We start from the raw sequence: 18,719 nt of genomic DNA, 5'->3' as shown, positions 1-18,719 counted from the left end.
GGACTGCCTTCAGACCGGAAGTCCCATAGGAATACATAAAAAAATCGAGCGCCGGATCGCGTTCCGGGCAGTCCGCGGACGATCCGGGACTGATAATCGAGGAGGCCCAATGTTTTCATATTTACATTACTTTAATGTTGAGTCATAAGCATTGTAATAAGTATAGCATTTCTAACATTGGTTTTAAGTTGCTTCCTAAACGTTAAATAAATGTTGGGAACAAAACGTTAACATACATGTTTGTTTTCAACGTAAAAATAACGTTTCTAACATAACATAAACATTGAATGTTTTTTAAAACGTTATATAAACATTGCCACGTAACATTTAACGTTATATTAAACTTTCGAAACTCCAGATAACGTTATTCTAATGTTCTGTGCTACTTGGGAATGACTACGTAAACTTGTCGGACACGTCTAAAGTTGGGTATCGGCTGCAATGGCATAAGCGCTTTTTGCAGCGATCTGCGCTTGGCTCCACCCGTTCTGAGTACGAATAAAACTACTATTATTAGTATTATTTTCTTCTTAAATGTACTCACAGCTACGCAAACTTATTGAATGCTTGTAAGGTTGGGGAAGGGCTACATTGACACGAGCGCTTTTGCAGCGCTCTGCGCCTGGCTCCGCGCGATCTGAGTAGGAATCAAACTATTAGCAACATTAGAATTCATTTCTACCACTTTAAATTATCTTCACTGGTTTCCATGCCAGCCTTAGCGCTGGGATACCTCGATACGTGTGCTTTAAATAGAAAGGCACCTGCATACGAGATTGATTACCGTGTAGCCGTAGAAATGTTGCGATAGTTTACACTTTCTGTAACCGTAAGCTTTGTACCTTCGGTTTTGGTGAGCGACACTGTGACAGCATGGGAGCCTGAAAGCCGAAGTGGAAAACCCACGTTTCTGGTGGTCATTTTATCAAGAGCCAAAGTTATTCACCAACTCAACAGCTCAAGCTAAAAACCATCCCTCCTCCCCTTCCCGTTTTACCCCCTGCATAGAATAAAGGCTGGCACCGATAGTTAAAAAATGTGGCAGTGTTAACGTCAGCCGGTGTTTTTTAATGCTTAAGTATTCTTTACAGAGTACCTAAAAAATCGTGTAATGCCTGGTGAAGACACCAAAAACGCGAGATTAGTTGCCTCAAATATGGGTGCATGAGCGCGAGTCCTCCACCACAGACATATTTCCGACACACTGGAAAAAGTTTAGATTAGGAGAGGGGGCATGGAAGTTCAAAATTAAACATCAAAATCATCTAATGATTATGATGGTTCAACACAAAGCTTTCTTCGTGCGAAATCGAATGGGAAATGGTCAAAGTCAAAGACGCGACCAAAAGACCAAACTGCGTGCTGGTCAAATTCGACGCTTAACTAGTCAAAGTTTAAATTAAGGAAACCCATACGATAGAGGAACCAAGGAAACCCATACGATAGAGCTTTGCGATAAACCATCATCGTCGTTAGATGGAGGTGTGCATGATTTTTCAAGCGTAGGTGGCAGCTTGTAAACCGACCGCAGCATTCAGTTGTGAAGCTGAGTACAGGTTTCGGGCACCCTCCTGTCTTGTGTCCTTCAGCCACGCAGGAATTGGTTTTTGAAAAACCATTTACCAACTAGCCAGCAACCATTGCAATTCTTGTAAAGCAATGCTTCTCCACGACAAGCAATAATATTCTACTATCATGCGGTATTTATTCTATCAAGGATTCCCGATGACTGTAGTAAGAGCATTTCTGTGAAATTAAACACGTTTCAGCCGTAGGTAATGAAGATACGGAAGCGTCATCCGTCACAATTTCTGTTTTGAGGTAAATCTTCGAAGACACCCTCCAACTTTGTCTTTCGCTTGTGCACGACGTCGGCGCCGTTTCATCATCAACTGCCAAAGGCCTTCGCCGCAGCATTCCTAGATAGGTTGCACACACCGGCTTTGTGGGAGCATTTACTGCAGTATACTCCTCCATACGCGAAACTGCATGCAGGCATCAAAAAATTGCATGAAGCAACGAACTTTCACTTCCAGCTTGACTTCCAGCTTGGCGCATTGAGCGTCGTCTGCTATTTGTAAATACTGAGTATGGGCGTAAATAACACACATGGCACACCTTGTAAACGTCACATCCACAATCAAGATTTACCGATCTGAAAAATGCACGTGGGGTTACATTCGCTTTGCAAGCCGCACCGCAGAAAAACGACAGAAAGCCATGCACAACTACGCTGCGCTGACCGCCACCGGCATTCCACTGACGAGCGGTTCGCCACGGGCGGTGCTGTTCGCTGAAACGACGGTGGCGCCGTACAACGGCCGCCCGGTCCCTATAGGTGCAGCACGTCACTGATTGCTTACGTCGTGCTTACGAAAAAGAACATGGGCGAAATGCCGGCAATTTGTGCAGTCGAGAATAGGGCCCCTGGTTACCAAACGGACGTAAACTTGGTAAACTGTTGAAGCTTGCATCTTGCATTGGGACAGGGCTGAGCTTACTCCTTTTTTTCTGCAAGTTTCTTTCTTGTATTCTATTTGGCTGCACTGCATTACAGTTGAAGTGAAGTTATCAGAGCCATAAGCTATGCTGTCGCAGATTCAAGTCCAGCCAACGTCAATAACGGATTTATTTAAGAATTTGAACGAATCTGAAAACTCGCAAGAGCCTGAAAAACATTTGAAATAACACAGAGCAGTAGATGATAAACCAACGTAGCGTATGCGTTTACAATTTTATTTCTCCTAACCACGCTAAATATAGCCTTTATTATCGCTTGTAAAATATTGCGGGGACAATAACGTGAACGTAATGTAGTTATGCAGCACTGGCGTTGCTTTCTAGCATTGAGATTGTTATGCATTATCGATTCTCCGCGTGTTCGATGATGATAGTGCAAGATGAAAAAATAATGGTACGTGGCGAGCAATTCGGCCAACTTTGAATTTTTTTTTGTTCCGAAATTGTTAGCATCACCTGTACCCTATTTTCCCTTCGTTTGAAACTAATTACTAAGCTGCTTCAGCAGAGAAATCACGATAAGACTTTGCCAAATCCCCCAGAGTGGGTATGCGCCATTCTTGTTCCGGATCTAACCAACCAACTTCACGAGGATTCCTAGGTCATAAGGACTTACCTGTAAAGTAGTTCTCCCCCTGCTTTTTCTTCATGCTTGAGACAGTTCAGGCCATCCAGTACAAATTCTAATTTGCTCCGACTAAAGTTTAATGAAACACATAATATTCACTGCACTTGGTCCCGCTGGAAAGGTTGCACACTCACCTCGTTTGTGACACAAAACTTTTAAGACATGTTAGTTTTAAATTTGAATAGAATATCCCTGACGCCTTTGATGAAACATGCACAGCATATATGCAGCAAAATGAACCACGCAAACTTGAAAAATTTTTTTTATTCTGGCCATCACAACCAAAGGCACTCCAAATTTTTACAGACCTTAAAGAGGTAACTTGAATTGCATTTTGTTTCATAAAGACATCGTGTGAAGTACCAGGCTACACTGGCATTAAAAACGTTAGAAAACACAACAAATATTTCAACACAGTAACAAAAATCCTTTCAGGCAATCACATGCACGCATAAATTAAATTCTCACTCTTTAAGATTTCATGGACATCTGCACTTATATGGGCACTTGCTTTCTTCAAAATGTAACATAAGCTCAAGGTAGCTAAAGATGGAAGTTGTGCTTCAAACCAGCACCTAATGCCCTGAAAACAATCCATCCACCAGAAAACACCACACAAGTCCACCCAAGGTCCATCTTTTCATTGGTCATCAGACATGCATTGACTAGTTCTTCATTCACACAACAGGTGTGCAAATATAAAGCAAATGGATAATATACGGTCGAGGCAGCCTGTGCAACATGAACATTCTGGACAAACTAAATGTGGGAGCAAAGCAGTTTACGGCACTGGCACTGTACTGGCATCGCACTGGCACTCCACCAGCAATGCACTGGAACCACACTTAACTGCACAGAGTGAGAATGCACATATGTAGGCTCATTGGCATGGTTTTTGTGCCAACACGTGCGTTCGCTGACTAAGCAGACGAATGTTTCTTCCTTCTGGTGACACCAGGACAAAAAAGACGAAAGTGTACTGTGATAGCTAGCAGGCTTACGGTTAAAACTGCCAACCAGCAGTTGATTGATTGATTGATTGATTGATTGATTGATTGTAGGGTCTAATGCGCCGACGCAACACAGGTGATGAGGCGCGCCGTAGTGGAGGGCTCCGGATCAATTTTAACCACCTGGGGATCGTTAACGTGTGCCGAAATCTCACACACACAGGAATTTTTGCTTTTCGCCTCCATCAGGAAAGCGGGGCCAACCAGCAGTTTTCACGTGAGTTAGTGCATCACACTAATACAGCATCAAAAAGCCATCACGCCTTGCGATAAGGGCGGGCACAGTGTCAGCTAAAATGATTAGCAGCTATAGCCATGCTTGAGGGGTGTCTTGTAAGCGTCTTTGAGAGGGATGTTCTCACATTCTTCACAGACTTATTGTTGCAGTAGAAGCCCTGAAGGGCAGCATTGAACAAAAATATTGCAAAATTACGCCAGTGCGCCGAGTTGAAACTTACAGAAAACTACGGCTACCAGGATTTCAATCTCGCCTACCTGGTCACACACTATTATCAGATCGCATATGCATTGTCCCATCTTGGCAGTACATGATGTAACTTCATACTCAACGTGTGAGCCCATTGGCTGTTTACTTCTTTCCCACTTTTCTCCTGGAATTGAAGGCAGGGCAACAAACTTTATAATTGCTTTAAAGTGCAACACTGTCTTGGTGTGAACTTGGCCAGTTCCACAGGCCGACCCGCAACATACGTAATGAAATACAAGGCTCACTCGCCACGGTGGCTCAGTGGCTGAGGCGTTGTGCGGCTGAGCCCAAGAACACAAGTTCAATCCCAACTGCGGTGGTCGCTTTTCAGATGAAGGCAAAAAGCTAAAAATGCCCGTACATCGAGATTCGGGCACACGTCAAAGGGGCCATGCAGACAAAATACAGGTTTGTTTTATTCGAAATCTTTTCTGTGGTGCCCCCAGCACTTGTCTGGAAGAAAACGATGCTTTATTCACTGACAAATTAATCAATTTAAGTTAAAATTTTAATTCTCCCGCCAAATCACGTGTTTTCGCGACGTCTGCAATGGCATCATATGTGCTGGGGAGCCTTGTTTACCGTTAGTCAACCTAGATGGCGCCACCGTACCGCAGCAGGCCATTTTCTGTCTGTTTTTGACCGTATTTATACTTGACTTGTTGTTAAGGTAGAAAATAATCATTTCGTGAAACATGGTGCTTGCTCGACAAATATGGTCAAGTAAGACATCGTCGCTTACGCCAATCAGTGTTAACCCCAAAGCACCGCAGTGCTGTGCAGCTAAAACAAGCATAGTGCGCACAGTACCAAGAGTAGTATGAATCGGTACTTCTATGTTTACGTGTATTTTCGTAACTTTCATTGTTTACCGCACCATTCTTATTGCTGTAAAAATGAATATGCATTACATTTAAGCGCAAATAGCTCGTTCGGCAAGCTTGTAAGCTCTGCCTAATTTGCGTTTGCTTTTGCCGGCCTCAGCCAATCGCAGAGCTGCCACATATGACATCATATGTTTTGTTGTGGGAAATGAACTAGTGGGTCGCAAGGCCATTCCCTTTTTTCCTCAATTATGTAGCTTATTTGACCGAAGTTTACGTTAAAAGTGGAACCAGTATAATTACAACGAGGCAATCTTTCAAATGAACCATTTGAACCAATTATGTTTTGTCTGCATGGCCTCTTTAAGGATCTTCCAGTGGTCAAAATCATTCCGGAGCCCTACACTACGATGCAGCTCACTGCCTGTGTAGCTTCAGCATGTTTAACTCCTCAAATCTGAATTTGAAATACAATACTTGGCAACAAGAACTCTTATAGTACAATTTGCATGTAGGGGCATTGCAGGCAAGGTTCATATACAAAATGAAGACAATAACCCTTGTTTGTTGCACCCACACAGACTGACACTATAATAAAAAAAAAATGACACACGCCAACAAAATGACAAAAAGCCCTGTTGGCTTCACAGAATGCGTGACACATTCTACAACATTTTGGGTATTAAGCTTGGAGGCACTGTCTTGCATCAGTGCAGATGTACAGTGTAAAAGTAGAAACATGCGGCTGAAATGGTAGAGACAGTCACTTTCGCTTCAAAGCACATCATTCTGGGTGTGCTTTTCACAACACACGCAAATCCTATACAGGGAGGAAAATGCGGTACGACGACAACAACCATGCAGAATGTATGTAATGCACTGCTGACTGTTTTCTGCAGGATCACCAGACGACGTGCAAGAGGTAGTGTCCACATCACCGCACCATCGTAGAACTAAACCATAAATGGAAGGAATGTGCGTCCAACAGTTCCCAAGAGTTCCCCTAATTGCACACAGCACTCAGGCCCGTTTGGGACATTGGTTTAGCAAATGGTACTCCAGAAGTCCCACAGCACGCAGCTGAAGCTTTGGTCGGCACAGGGTGTCACCCTGCGACACTCCGCATGTCTCACAGCACGCAGCTCGAGCTTTGGTTGACACATTTCGCAAAGACTGTCAGGGACTGGGTGCTACCCTGCAGCACTCGTCAAGTTTCACAGCAAGCAGCTCGAGCTTTGGTCGACACATTTCACGAACAAGGTTGGACACAGGGCTTCACCCTGCGGCACGCCGCAAGTCTCCAACGAGGCGCTCCATCTGGCGGGCAAAAGAAGGCAGGTCGCGCTCCCAGGTGAGTTTTGCCAATGGTTCGGCGGGCACCATGGATGGCAGTAGGCGGCCGTAGAATCCCTCAAAGTCGACGGCGGCCAGCTCAAAGAGCAGCTGCTGCAGTTCATCCCTTAGCAGGTCACGCACGGCTGACGACACGAGGCAGCCGAGCAGCGCCTCCACAAACTGGGCCAGCAGGGTCTCCCTAAAGGCCGGCTGCATGGTGGTACACACCAAAAAGTTTTTGTTATTTTCAAACAACAGTGGCTCTTTGGGTCTACTGGTTGATTAACAAGAAAAAGAAAAAAGCGCAGCTGGAACATGGACGAAAGAAAATCTTGTGTAAGTCGCGTCTTCCTTGTGTCCATATTCCAGATGCACTGCCTTTTCTTAATCATTTCAAACAACAAACTCATCTTCGGTAGACTCTAAACTGGCAAGAAAGGCGAAAAGTGAAATATTTCTTGGCGAGGGAGTATCATGATTCTGCTGCTTCCTCCTGCTAGACGACGAGAATCTCTAGTGAAGGATGCAGGGTACCACTACCTGAAGGATACAGTGGCGCTCATTCTACTTTCTAGGCAGTGATGGGAGGAGCAGGTCACTTCTGAACTGGGGAGGAATGGGTCACTAGGATGTTGACGCTGTGTCGAGGCATATGTACACATGTGGCATTTATGCATACGGATGTATATGCATGCATCCGTATGCAAACTCCAGGTGCGCATACAGGATGTGTGCATATGGGTGCATAAACATGAATCCATGATCATACTCCATATGTGCATACAGGTGCACAGACCTGAATCAATGTGCATGCTCCATATGTGCATACGGGAGCATTTAGATGAATCCATACACATACTCCGTATGTGCATACGGAGGAACAAATTTACGTCTGGAGCCAGGCAGATGCCGCATTCTACGACAAAATGAAACACGAACCTTGTGGAAGAGGCGGCAGCGGCTGTTGAGCCCCGACAGGGCAAGGAGGTTCTGGCGCACGAGGGCTGGCTCCGGAAGGCGCAGGGACCAGCCATAGGCGGCCATGAGGCGTCCAAACTCCGGCGGGGTCGTACCTCCCGCCAAAGGTTGCACGCCCCGTGCGGCGGCCAGCACGTCCCCAGCCGGGAAGAAGTGCCTCCAGTGGCACACCAGGCTCTGTTCGAGCAGTAGGAACAGCGGCGGGCCAAGCACAGCAACCAGACCGGGACACTGCACGGGCACACCCAGGGGTGACAGGTCGTAGTGAAGTTTCAGGGGGAACTTCTTGGCAGGGCATTGCAGCTGGTTTGTAATTGGCACAGATTTATATGCAGCCAACTCTATAATTTGAAGTCGCTTAATTGGAATTTTCGGTTAATTAGAAGTGATGCGTTCGTGGTCCTGGAAGTGGTCCTGGCAATTCACATGCAATTTAATTGAAGAAATTTCTCGCTAATTCAAAGCTAAAGACCATTATATTGGTTAATTGGGAGTTATTTCATATAAAAAGCATCGACATTTCTCGATAAACTTCAAACTTATCAAGCACCAGAACAGCACTGTGCACTGCACTATGTCGGCGCCATCGCAACCAAGGCAGCGCACAGTCGATAACGCGGCACGTCAGTTGAGACTGGCGCCAGTGTGCACATCTCTCTCTTATTAGGTCCTCGGCCTTGTTTCAACTATCGGCCTTCTTTCAAGTGTGAACTATCATGGCAACCCATGCCGTAAGCTTGACTTGGTGACGGAAGTCGAGATCCTGAACTAAATCAAGAAAGGAGATGTGTTGCGAGTAGTAACAATACTGTTCTTGTGCTTTCAGTTTAATAAGAAGTTCGGTGAATTGGAAGCACTTTGCGGTCCCCGTGTATTTGCAGATAACAGATAAGGAGTCCAATAATGCGGAAATGTTTGCATTCATGACTATCACACTGACCACACTGCACGCGGACACAACAAAAAAGAGACCTGAAGACCAGCACTTGTCTTTGTGCCTTTTTCGTTGTGGGCCCGTTGAGTGTGCAAAGAGTTAACGCCATGAACGATAAGGAGTAGCTCTAAATGCGGTAGAGAGGCCGGATGCACACACACACACGCATACAGAACACATATATACAAAGAGAGAGAGAGACAGTGACAGCATGTTTCAATGAATGACAAAACTTACTAGCCAGCTCTTTGGGCTCTAAGCAGTGGAAACCGAAACTGACAATTTTTGTTGCACCCTATCTGATTATTTACCAAGCTTTTTAGGGTGCTATTTTATTACTGCTAGGCCAGAAAGGATCGATCAAACAAATTAACAGAGATCATAAAAGATTGGTGTCAGCGTTTAAGAATCATACACGTGAACCTCCTCACCGAGAAGGCGAATGACATAATAACCACCCCACACACCAGTGAGGAGTGGGTCAAAAACTAGCGTTTGCGTTTACATATGTGTAGATTAGTAATGGTATTACGGTACTCGCTACGGTATTCAACAAACACTTTTTAAATTGCGGCAAAAATCCCAGAATTCCATCCCCCAAGCTTGGGAAACTGGAGCCCGGCCCAAGCTTCCCGTCCTTTCTTGTAGTTTGAGGAGGAGAGTGCTCTAAGAATGCGAAGTTCAGCAAACCCGCAAAAAGGACGAAGCACACCGACATCCCCCTCTTAAGCACTTCAAAAGTGCCGTTCATAGCGCACATTCCGCTCAAACTACGTCCCCCGAAACTACACCAACACCAAGCTGTTTTCCCTCACACTAATGGTTTCCACACACAACATCCTGCACAACAAAAGACTGGACAGGTAGAGGGGAGGGAGAGAGAGGTAGTTAGAGAGAGAGGGAGAAACGACAGAGAAAGAGATGGGGGAGGGAAAGAGAGGTACAGAGAGAGGGGGGATGGAGAAAGAGAGGGTGGAGAGACAGAAGGTAGAGAGACGAGGAGAGCTTGCAATGGTCAAGGCTTGGGCGAGTTGGTGAATAATTACAAAGAAGGGAACAGTGCAACACAGACGAAACACAAGAAGAAGAAAGAGACAACCACAAGCACTGACTTACGACTGAATTTTTATTTTTCGGCATGTCACATATAGTGTACGCTAACAGTCAAAAAATACAAGACAGCAGAAATAACACGAATGCTGGCGATAACCGAAGCAGTCGTGACACTGCACCAACGCCATGTGCCGCAAACATTCTTTCTGTCCCACAGATAGCTCAGCACGTGTTTGCGGCACATGGCGTTGGTGCAGCGTCACGACTGCTTCGGTTATCGCCAGCATTCGTGTTATTTCTGCTGTCTTGTATTTTTTTACTGTTAGCATACACTATATGTGACATGCCGAAAAATAAAAATTCAGCCGTAAGTCAGCACTCGTGGTTGTCTCTTTCTTCTTCTTGTGTTTCGTCTGTGTTGCACTGTTCCCCTCTCTGTGACAAGGAGAGGTCGTTTGAGAAGGACAAGCAACTGAGTTCCCCACTCCACTCACTACCCTCTGGCCCTTGTGAGGCACTGCCTGGCCCCAAGGTCGCCGCACCCACCTGGGTGAGCCGTGGCTGCACCTGGTCGAGACACAGTGCCAAGACGGCGGGGAGGAAGTGTGCCCCGAGGCTGGGCTCCTGCACCAGGGGCAACAGCAGCCCCAGCATCCACTCGAGCCCCTCAGCGGCAGCCTGATTGTTGTTGTCGCTGACCCCCGGGGGCGGCGGCAAGCGCTGTTCGAGGGCCCCCAGGAGGGGGCGCACGCGGTCGGCACCCAGCTGCGCCCCCAGCACCCGCAGCAGCACCCCAACCAGGCACAGCACGGGCTCCTCCGACACCTTGCCACCTGCACAGCAATGGCAGCCAACAGTTTTCTCCTTTTTTATTTGTAATGCAAAAGCATTAAAGGGACACTGAAGGCAACCAGCCGGTTTGTTCTATTCGAAAGATTTCGTGTTTTGTAGAGCCCCCAGCACTTCCCCGGCAGCAAATAATGCCGTATTCGCTGAGAAATTAATCAATTTAGGTTAAAATTATGATTCTCCCGGCAAATCGTGTCTTTTCATGACGTCCACAATGAAGTCATAAGTGCACGCATTCAAACGAACTTCCACTGTGTCATTCGGCTCTGCAGCCTTGCTTGCCGTATGTCCTCCCAGATGGCGCTACCATAGTCAGGTCTGTTGTCTGCCGTTGCTTTGTTTTTGACCGTATTTACACCTGGCCTGTTTTTGCTACTGTAGAAAGTAATCGTTTCGTGAAACATGGGGTATGCTCAATAAACAGGGTCACATAAAGACACCGTTGCTTACCCCAATCGGCCAGTGTCATGTAAGACAGCTCTAAAGCGGTGGACTGCTGTGCAGCTTTTGTTTTTTCAAACAAGCATAGTGCGCCCAGTACCAACAGCAGTGTGCATCGGTACTTCTATGTTTACGTGTACTTTTGTAACTTTCATTGTTTACTGCACCATTATTACTGCTGTAAAATGAATATGCATTACATTTAAGTGCAAATAGCTCATTTGGCAAGCTAATACGCCTTGCCTAATTTGCGTTTGCCTTTGCCGGACTCAGCCAATCGCACAGTTGGGCATATATGACATCATAGGTTCTGCTGCGGGAAATGAGCTAGTGGGTCACATGGCCATTCCCTTTTTTCCTAAGTATATAGCTTATTTGAGTAAAGTGTGTGTTAACAGTGGTGTCCGTATAATTTTTACGAGGAAAGTTTTTGAGTGAACCAAACTTGTGCTTTGTCTGCGTGGCCCGATTAGAGGGACACCAAAGGCAACCAGAAAGTTGGTTTCAAATGAAAGTCTGACCTTCCCATAGCCATTTGAGCGCTAATTCGGAGCCCAAAGATGCCCTAATTGTTCAGAAATCGTTAATCAAATACTGATCAAACGTGACGCAAACAGCCACTGCAGTCGCCGATAAACCGGAAGCAAGCGAGGCAGCGATGATGTATAGCGGTATAGATAGAAGCAACCGAATACAACACTACCATGTACCGAGCAGCTTGGTCAGTTTCGGTCAAATCAGTCATGCTTTCCCCAACTCCAATGTCCTTTGCAGCTCCGGACCACTAAGCAAAATGTTCCTTCAAGGGACCTGTGATCGGTATTGGCGCTTTGTTGAAGAAAAACATTTTGTCCTTTTGAGGCCCTATAAATGTTGGGCATCAAACCACCCGCTCGTGCATAGCTTGCACGCTTCCTCAAAAAAACGGTATCGCTGCCCCCAGTATAAACAAGTAGAGCCATCCAGCAGCTATCAATAAAGACATTGCACACACCAGACGATTTACCACTTTCGGTGAGAGTTGCACGGAATAGCCATTGGTAGCAGCGCCTGTCTTCACGTTTTCACTACAGCTGAACCTCGTTATAAGAGACACTGATGTAAGAGACAAATGGGTATAAGAGACACTATTGACCCACATGGTTGGCTGCCCTATCTTTCCCATTAAATCGACCTCTTTTATAACAGACATCGGATGCAGAAGATTGGTTATCAGGGACAAGTCATCCTTGAACTTTAATCAATAATCTCGCTTGTAATAGACATTTTAACTTCAGACACAGTGCCACCAGTCACTAATTGCAGTTGCTTCCATCCTGGAAGCACAGGTGGACGACAGACGCCTGCAGTCGCTATTTATTATCACTTCAGCAAACACACAGTGGTTCAGTCAGCTATGAAATGACGATGAGAAGCCCTGCCAATGGAAATGCAACTTACAGAAGTGGTTAAAGCTTACTGCCATCCATTGGATGGAGCGCGATCACACATGCGGGTTCTCCCACTGGCATAGCTCCCAATCAAAAAGCATCGCAGATGTTGAGTCCTGCAAGCATAATGAATAGCCTGAGCACACAGCGGAAGAAGCTGTGCGCTCCGCCTATTCATCAGGCTTGTGAACTCAACATGTACGATTCATCTTCCACAAACGAGGAAAGAAAAAAAAGCTTGCAGAATCGGTTGTAAAATATACAGTGTAAATACAGTCATGAAGCAAACAAAGATTCAGAACTGTTTCATAAATTCTGGGGGCCAAACATAAATTAGAATGAATCTTTTGAAACATGCTGTAGCATTCTTTTGAGCTTGTTTTAGTCATAGGGTGCCCACATTGAACTAGGGTCTGATTAGTAAGTGAAAAAATGGTACCCTGCTTATAAGAGACATCTCGTATAAGAGACAGAAACTGCTCCCCGGCACGTGTCTCTTATAAAGGGGTTCAACTGTATTTTCTACCTTGTTTTTTTGAAACAGCTACTCATAAGAGAGGCTGGTATATTCGTGTTCTCGGTGAGCTAATCTATCAATCTAGAGCAACTCGCATACTGACATCAGTGCCCCTTTAAAGGGCCACGAAGACGACATTCAAGCCTGGTTTATCAAAAGGACTGCTTTGGGTCCCTATAACAATGGCACCAACTTCATCGCAAGCTTAAAAAAAATAATTTGGATATTGAGGAAGACATGAAGTAGATAGAGGCGACTCAGCGGCCACTTTGTGGTGATTTCTCTACTACGTCACAGAATATTGTTTGTGGGACTGGTGGTTGCTCGTGTAAACCACCACCAAGAAGCATGACTGGGCAATAGTAGCCTGGGGCCTCTAGTTCCGTTTAATATAATCACGTAAACACTATTGTGCAGTTAACACACTGATAACTGTGTTTCCAGTGCTGGCCCATATTGATTGATTGATTGATTGATTGAAGCTTTCATTTTTTGCAGAACAACATACGCAAAAACAGTGTTGGACCCAATAGCCAGAGGCTAGTTTTAGGGTCCACAAACAAAATACAATGGCACTTCGGTCGCTGTTGCCCAAGATATGTCACCGTAGCACGAAATTTGAACTTTTTCAATACTTCGTACATTTTTTCGGTTAAAACACTTTTTTTTTGTAGCTGTAATAGAGCTGAGTGAGTTATGAGTTACCAAAGGCCAGATCTGTCAAACTGACCAAAGTTGTGTTTTGTCTTTTCTTTTAATTTTAAAGTAAACTCTGTAAAATTTGTCAGTCCTGGTGCTTTTTCCCCACTGATTTCAAATATGTCATTATTTTCTCATTCAGTCCATATTTCCCAAGATAATTAGAGATACTACTCAGCCATTTTTCGAGGAACAATAGACAAAACAGTGTTAGTTGTAAAACTGTAATCCCTATATTTTCCAGTACTATGAACCCCGGTGAATGCAATAAGAGAAACGTTTTTTTGATGCGTCGCTTGGAACTAATCTTACAGCTCATAAAACTTCGGTGTTCGAAATGAGAATTTGAAATGGTTCCTTGCCACTGGTGTCACCCAGGTTTAAGAACCTGTAAGATTAGTTCCAAGCGATGCATCAAAAAACCGCTTCTCTTACTGCGTTCACCTGAGTTCCATGATAGTACTGGAAAATATAGGGATTACAGTTTTACGACTAACACTGATTTGTCTATTGTTCCTCCAAAAATGGCTGAGTAGTATATTTAATTATCTTGGGAAATAATAGACTGAATGAAAAAATAATGACATACTTTAAATCAGTGGGGAAAAAGCACCAAGACTGATAAATTTTACACAGTTTACTTGCAAATTAAAAGAAGTTGCTTTAAGAGCAGTGTTCCCCCTTAAAGTCCGCTTACGTGCTTTGAAGGCACATCGCGGCTTCCCTTGGCAATACTGCACCACTACATTGTGTTTGCGTTTCTTTCTTCACTTTAATTTCATCGTCTTTCGGCGCTAACTACTTCGACAGGCCGACTGGCAACTCTCGAGGACCCAGTTTCACCTGAATCAGAGTTCTCAGCAAATGGTGTGCCCCTGTCCCACTCGCTCGCCGTTCCATTCACCTGTCACCCGACGCAACATCAGCGCCACACGCGCTACGTTAATTCTTGTTCCACCACTCACAACGCGGTGATGTAACTTGATGCCAACGCACTCGCTCTTACTCTCGAGACCAGATTCCAATTGCCATACGAACTCACACGTGTTTTTTATTCCCTCTTAACAGCGGCAGCCATTTTCTCTGTACTGGACAACACCTAAATACCTAAGCAACGTGAATACCTGAGATTGCTGTTTGGCATCCATAATGCCTGTCTGCAGCTCGAAAACAAGACTTGAAGCAACACAGGTAGTACAGTCGTCCCCAGACTTAGCTGGAACGTCACATCCCACTTTAGCGTGCCATAGCTCGAACATTCTGACGTCAAACGATTCAAACTAGTATGGAGGACTTGAGTGCCACTTTTAACTTCAGAGCAGCGCAAAAGTTGTGACTAAATTACCTTACACAAAGAAAGGAGAAGACGGCAAGTGCAAAAGCAGTGCTCCAGCTAAGACAGTGGATGACTGCACAGGGTTTCTTACAGTATACACTAGAGAGGAATCTGGCGCTAGCGTCTATGCGGCTCACATCAAGGCCGTCTGTGTCGTCATGGGCCACCATTATACATCGCGCTCGCCTTAGTTTCATCATTGGCTTGGATTGAAACATTTTAGTGGCCGCAAATTTAAACAAAGTGCCACAAAAACGCGAAGAATAGTGTGCAATTATGTAAGTGGAAAATAAAAACAGGCTGTTTTAAAACTAAGGGAAAAGTAAGTAAAGCGTATTTTTGCCGGAAAGGTTGTGCCTGCTATTCCGCAGGCCAAGGTTGTAGTTATGAACAAGGTTAATATTTGGGGGGAAACTCATTAGAGACTCTGATTTTATTAATTTTACCATTGTTTCACCGAACACGGCTACCACAGAACAGGGAGGATTTCGGCTTCCTTGTAGCTTGTAAACGTGTTAATGTAGGTATAGTGAAGACAGCAAATCCCAAAAACCGCTTAAGAATCCAATTGTCATGCCAAGTTCAAGCCAAAAAGGGGGGTCTTCCCATGAACCCCCAAGACGACATGGCTTTACAAGGTGCAGTTTCCTCTCTAGTATACTTACTAAGAAACTCTATGGATGACTGTAATCATTGCCTGCATCTTTCTTCCTTAGTCCCTGTCATTTGTGTATTGTAAGCAAGTACAACAAAGTGACAGCAATCATAACCAAAGGTGACAAAGAACCACCCAGAATGGCATTTCAGGCTGAGCAAGGCAGGTTTGTGAGGGGGGGGGGGCGGGGATGAAAAGGAAAAGAGAGAGGCCGCAACCTTGCAGGGTAGGCGGCAGGCGTTCCAGCAGCAGAGGCCAGATGGGGGCCAGACCGGTCAGGGCAACCTGCTTGGACCGGCTTCCCGCACCTTCTAGCACTGCCACGAGGGCACACAGCAGCTTCAGGCTGCGAGCCACCACCTCCACCGAGTCACCTGCAGGTGGCACACAGGTAGCTTGTTGACGAATGCTCAAGAAGCTTTACACTTCAAGATACAGGAACAGTGGCAGTCAAACTTTGCTGTGCCTACCGTATTTTGGCGTGTATAACCCGCCCCGGTTGTACATACCAGTTGTACTGTTGTACATACATCGGTCTCGTATTGCGTATTGGTATTAGCCTTTGTATGTCTACATTTTTACGTAACGGCAGGACAAATGAGACGAATGATGATGGGATGGGGTGAATTGTGATCTATTTAGATGATGTCGGCCATCACAGCTCTGAGCCAAGCCACGCCAAGCCACTGGGTCAAGCACTGAGCCAAGCACCGAGCCAAGCCTCATCGTATTCTCTTCACCGTTACAACATTTTTGGGGTATGTGCGTGTATGTTGTACGCCTAGGCCTTTAGATTTTTTTACTTTGTTGCCTTTTGCCTCTCAATGTACTTGTAGTTTTGTTTTGTCACCCCCCCACTTTTCTGCAGATCACAAGCCTTTTCCTTATTCCATTTGTTCTGAGTGCAAGTTGCCACACCTGTTTTATCGCCTTTATTTTTGCTGTAATCTGTATTACATTCCACGTGTTTTTTTTTCTGTTGTTGACTGCCCATTTCTTATGACTCAATGCTCTCGCAGAGCCTGCAAGGTTTCATAAAAAAAAAAAAATACATACATATACCAATCAAACCACAAATAAAATAAACAAACAAACAAATAAACATTTTATATTTTATTCATTATACCCTTTAAGGCCTGGAGGCATTACATAAAGGTCAGACAACGATGTTTACAGGAATACAATTGAACTGAAATTTTACATATATAAAAAAACATGACAGCACCAAAGTATAACAAAAAACTGACTCGAATGAGAAAAGCACAAAAATGTCAAACATTTTTTCCCCACAAAAGTAACAATGGGTTCACACAGCATATACCGAACAAAATAAAATAAAATAAATAAATAAATAAATAAATAAATTTCCGCCAAACATGCTGTGATGGCTCATCATTTCTTTGCACTCTTTCGAATTCAGCATTCTTCTAGCGTACTGCAGTCGGACCTCGTAAATCCGAACTAACTTAATTTGAACTTGTGGTTTATTTGAACTGACGCCGCGGTCCCGGCAAAGTTATATGCATCGAAATAGCTTCCGTTAATTCAAACTTCTTTTATTTTGAACTAATTTTCGGGCCCCTTTTAGTTCGAATTATCAAGGTTCAACTGCATAACCTTACCAAATGCACTCGTACCATTTTTTTTTGTAACTTCAAAGTGTTGCCCTCTCAGAAGTGTATTTTTGTGCTTGTTTGTTATCCCCTTTTTTTTTTCTTTTTTGGGCCGCTCACACCTGCTCAAAACCTGGAATCCAGGATAGCAGCAGCATCTAAATAAATGAAAAAATAAGCAAGCAAGCAAACAAACAAACAAACAAACACGCAAATAAATAAAACAAGGCTCTTACTGCAGTGGCCGCATGTGTCCCACTTGTTTGTCCCTATAAGTTATAGTTCCCTATAAGTTCCTATAGTTCCCTATAAGTTATAGTCCCAACCAAGCCTGCTTGCATACAGAGCCAGAGTGGATCTCTCACCTGGCTGGGGCCTGAGCAGCGGCCTTCCGAGGGACTCCACCAGCCGCGCCTGCAGGGCTGCCCTCTGGTCCCAGCTCTGCGCTGCACTGGCCACCCCGGACCATGGCAGGCACAGGGCGCCGTGCACGCTCTGCGCCACCAGCTGCTCGCACTGGGAGAGGGGCAGAGGGGGGGGGGGGGGGGGGGAAGAGGGGGGGGGGAATAGAACCGCCACTCTCTCACCAAGACACCACCAATCACAGAGTACACAACAGCACATTTAGCAAGGGTGAGAGAGAGAGAGAGAGAGAGAGAGAGAGAGAGAGAGAGAGAGAGAGAGAGAGAGAGAGAGAGAGAGAGAGAGAGAGAGAGAGCTTATTTCAACCCATTAATACTCTCACAAAGGCAGCACAAGGTGCACGCAACAAGACGTTTAAGATTAAAGGGACACTGAATAAACATTGCGGGATTACTAGCGCAAATTGTAGTTCGGAGTCCGTAGGCATTGTTTCGACCACTCTGGCCGCGTTTACGCGAATTTATTTAGTAGAAAAATCAATTCGAAAATGCTGTCCTCCTCTCTTTACGCTCGCCCATTTTCTGTGGCGTTTTCGTGTGACGTCAGCAGGAGATGAGCTGGAAAATGGCTGCGCTACTGCACGGTTCGCCGACCAGCCGACCTACCGATCGAGTCAGTCGGCCCAGCGTTTCGTCCGCCGGCCGCCGACGGGTCGTTGCTATTCGCTCGCTCAATTGAAACTAAGCCACAACACCTTTGTGAATGAAAGAATGTGCCTTTCCTTACTTTGTTAGTTTGTACACTGTGTCAAAATCAGAGTCTGGGTCGCTCCACACAAGCGCTGCACAAGTGCACATGCGACGCTTCGCTGACTTTACGCTAGTAGGAAAATCTAAGGCCAATTGAAGGCGGGAGAAGAGTCAGCGAAGTCAATATAGGTACTAAGAAAATAAAATCACCTGAAACTTTTACCGTACAGCGCAAAACTAGGGAGCAGGAAGCACTTTTTGCGCTGGGTAAACAAGCACAGCGGTCAGCAGCACGACC

General features: G+C 45.2%; 1 protein-coding gene across 3 annotated transcripts in view; it reads right to left on the bottom strand.

Moving 5' to 3' along the window:
- Positions 1–3,394: 3,394 nt before the first annotated feature.
- The window catches only part of LOC144138416 (exportin-6-like), a 44,946-nt gene continuing 29,621 nt past the window's right edge, over positions 3,395–18,719 (bottom strand). For all 3 annotated transcript variants that reach the window (XM_077670688.1, XM_077670687.1, XM_077670686.1), the window contains exons 14-18: positions 17,675–17,825; positions 15,915–16,070; positions 10,316–10,602; positions 7,744–8,013; positions 3,395–7,014 (exon numbers count right to left, since the gene is read on the bottom strand). In XM_077670688.1, the coding sequence (XP_077526814.1) occupies positions 6,745–7,014; positions 7,744–8,013; positions 10,316–10,602; positions 15,915–16,070; positions 17,675–17,825 (1,134 nt within the window). In that variant the 3' untranslated portion in view covers positions 3,395–6,744. The remainder of the gene's footprint in view (positions 7,015–7,743; positions 8,014–10,315; positions 10,603–15,914; positions 16,071–17,674; positions 17,826–18,719) is intronic.

The sequence above is a fragment of the Haemaphysalis longicornis genome, unplaced genomic scaffold (assembly GCF_048455015.1).
Source record: "Haemaphysalis longicornis isolate Haplotype H1 unplaced genomic scaffold, Haemaphysalis longicornis Haplotype H1 scaffold_5, whole genome shotgun sequence".
NCBI classification, from domain to species: Eukaryota; Metazoa; Arthropoda; class Arachnida; order Ixodida; family Ixodidae; genus Haemaphysalis; species Haemaphysalis longicornis.
The sequence above is the reverse complement of the archived record's forward strand: the minus strand, read 5'-3'. Positions and strand labels throughout refer to the sequence as shown.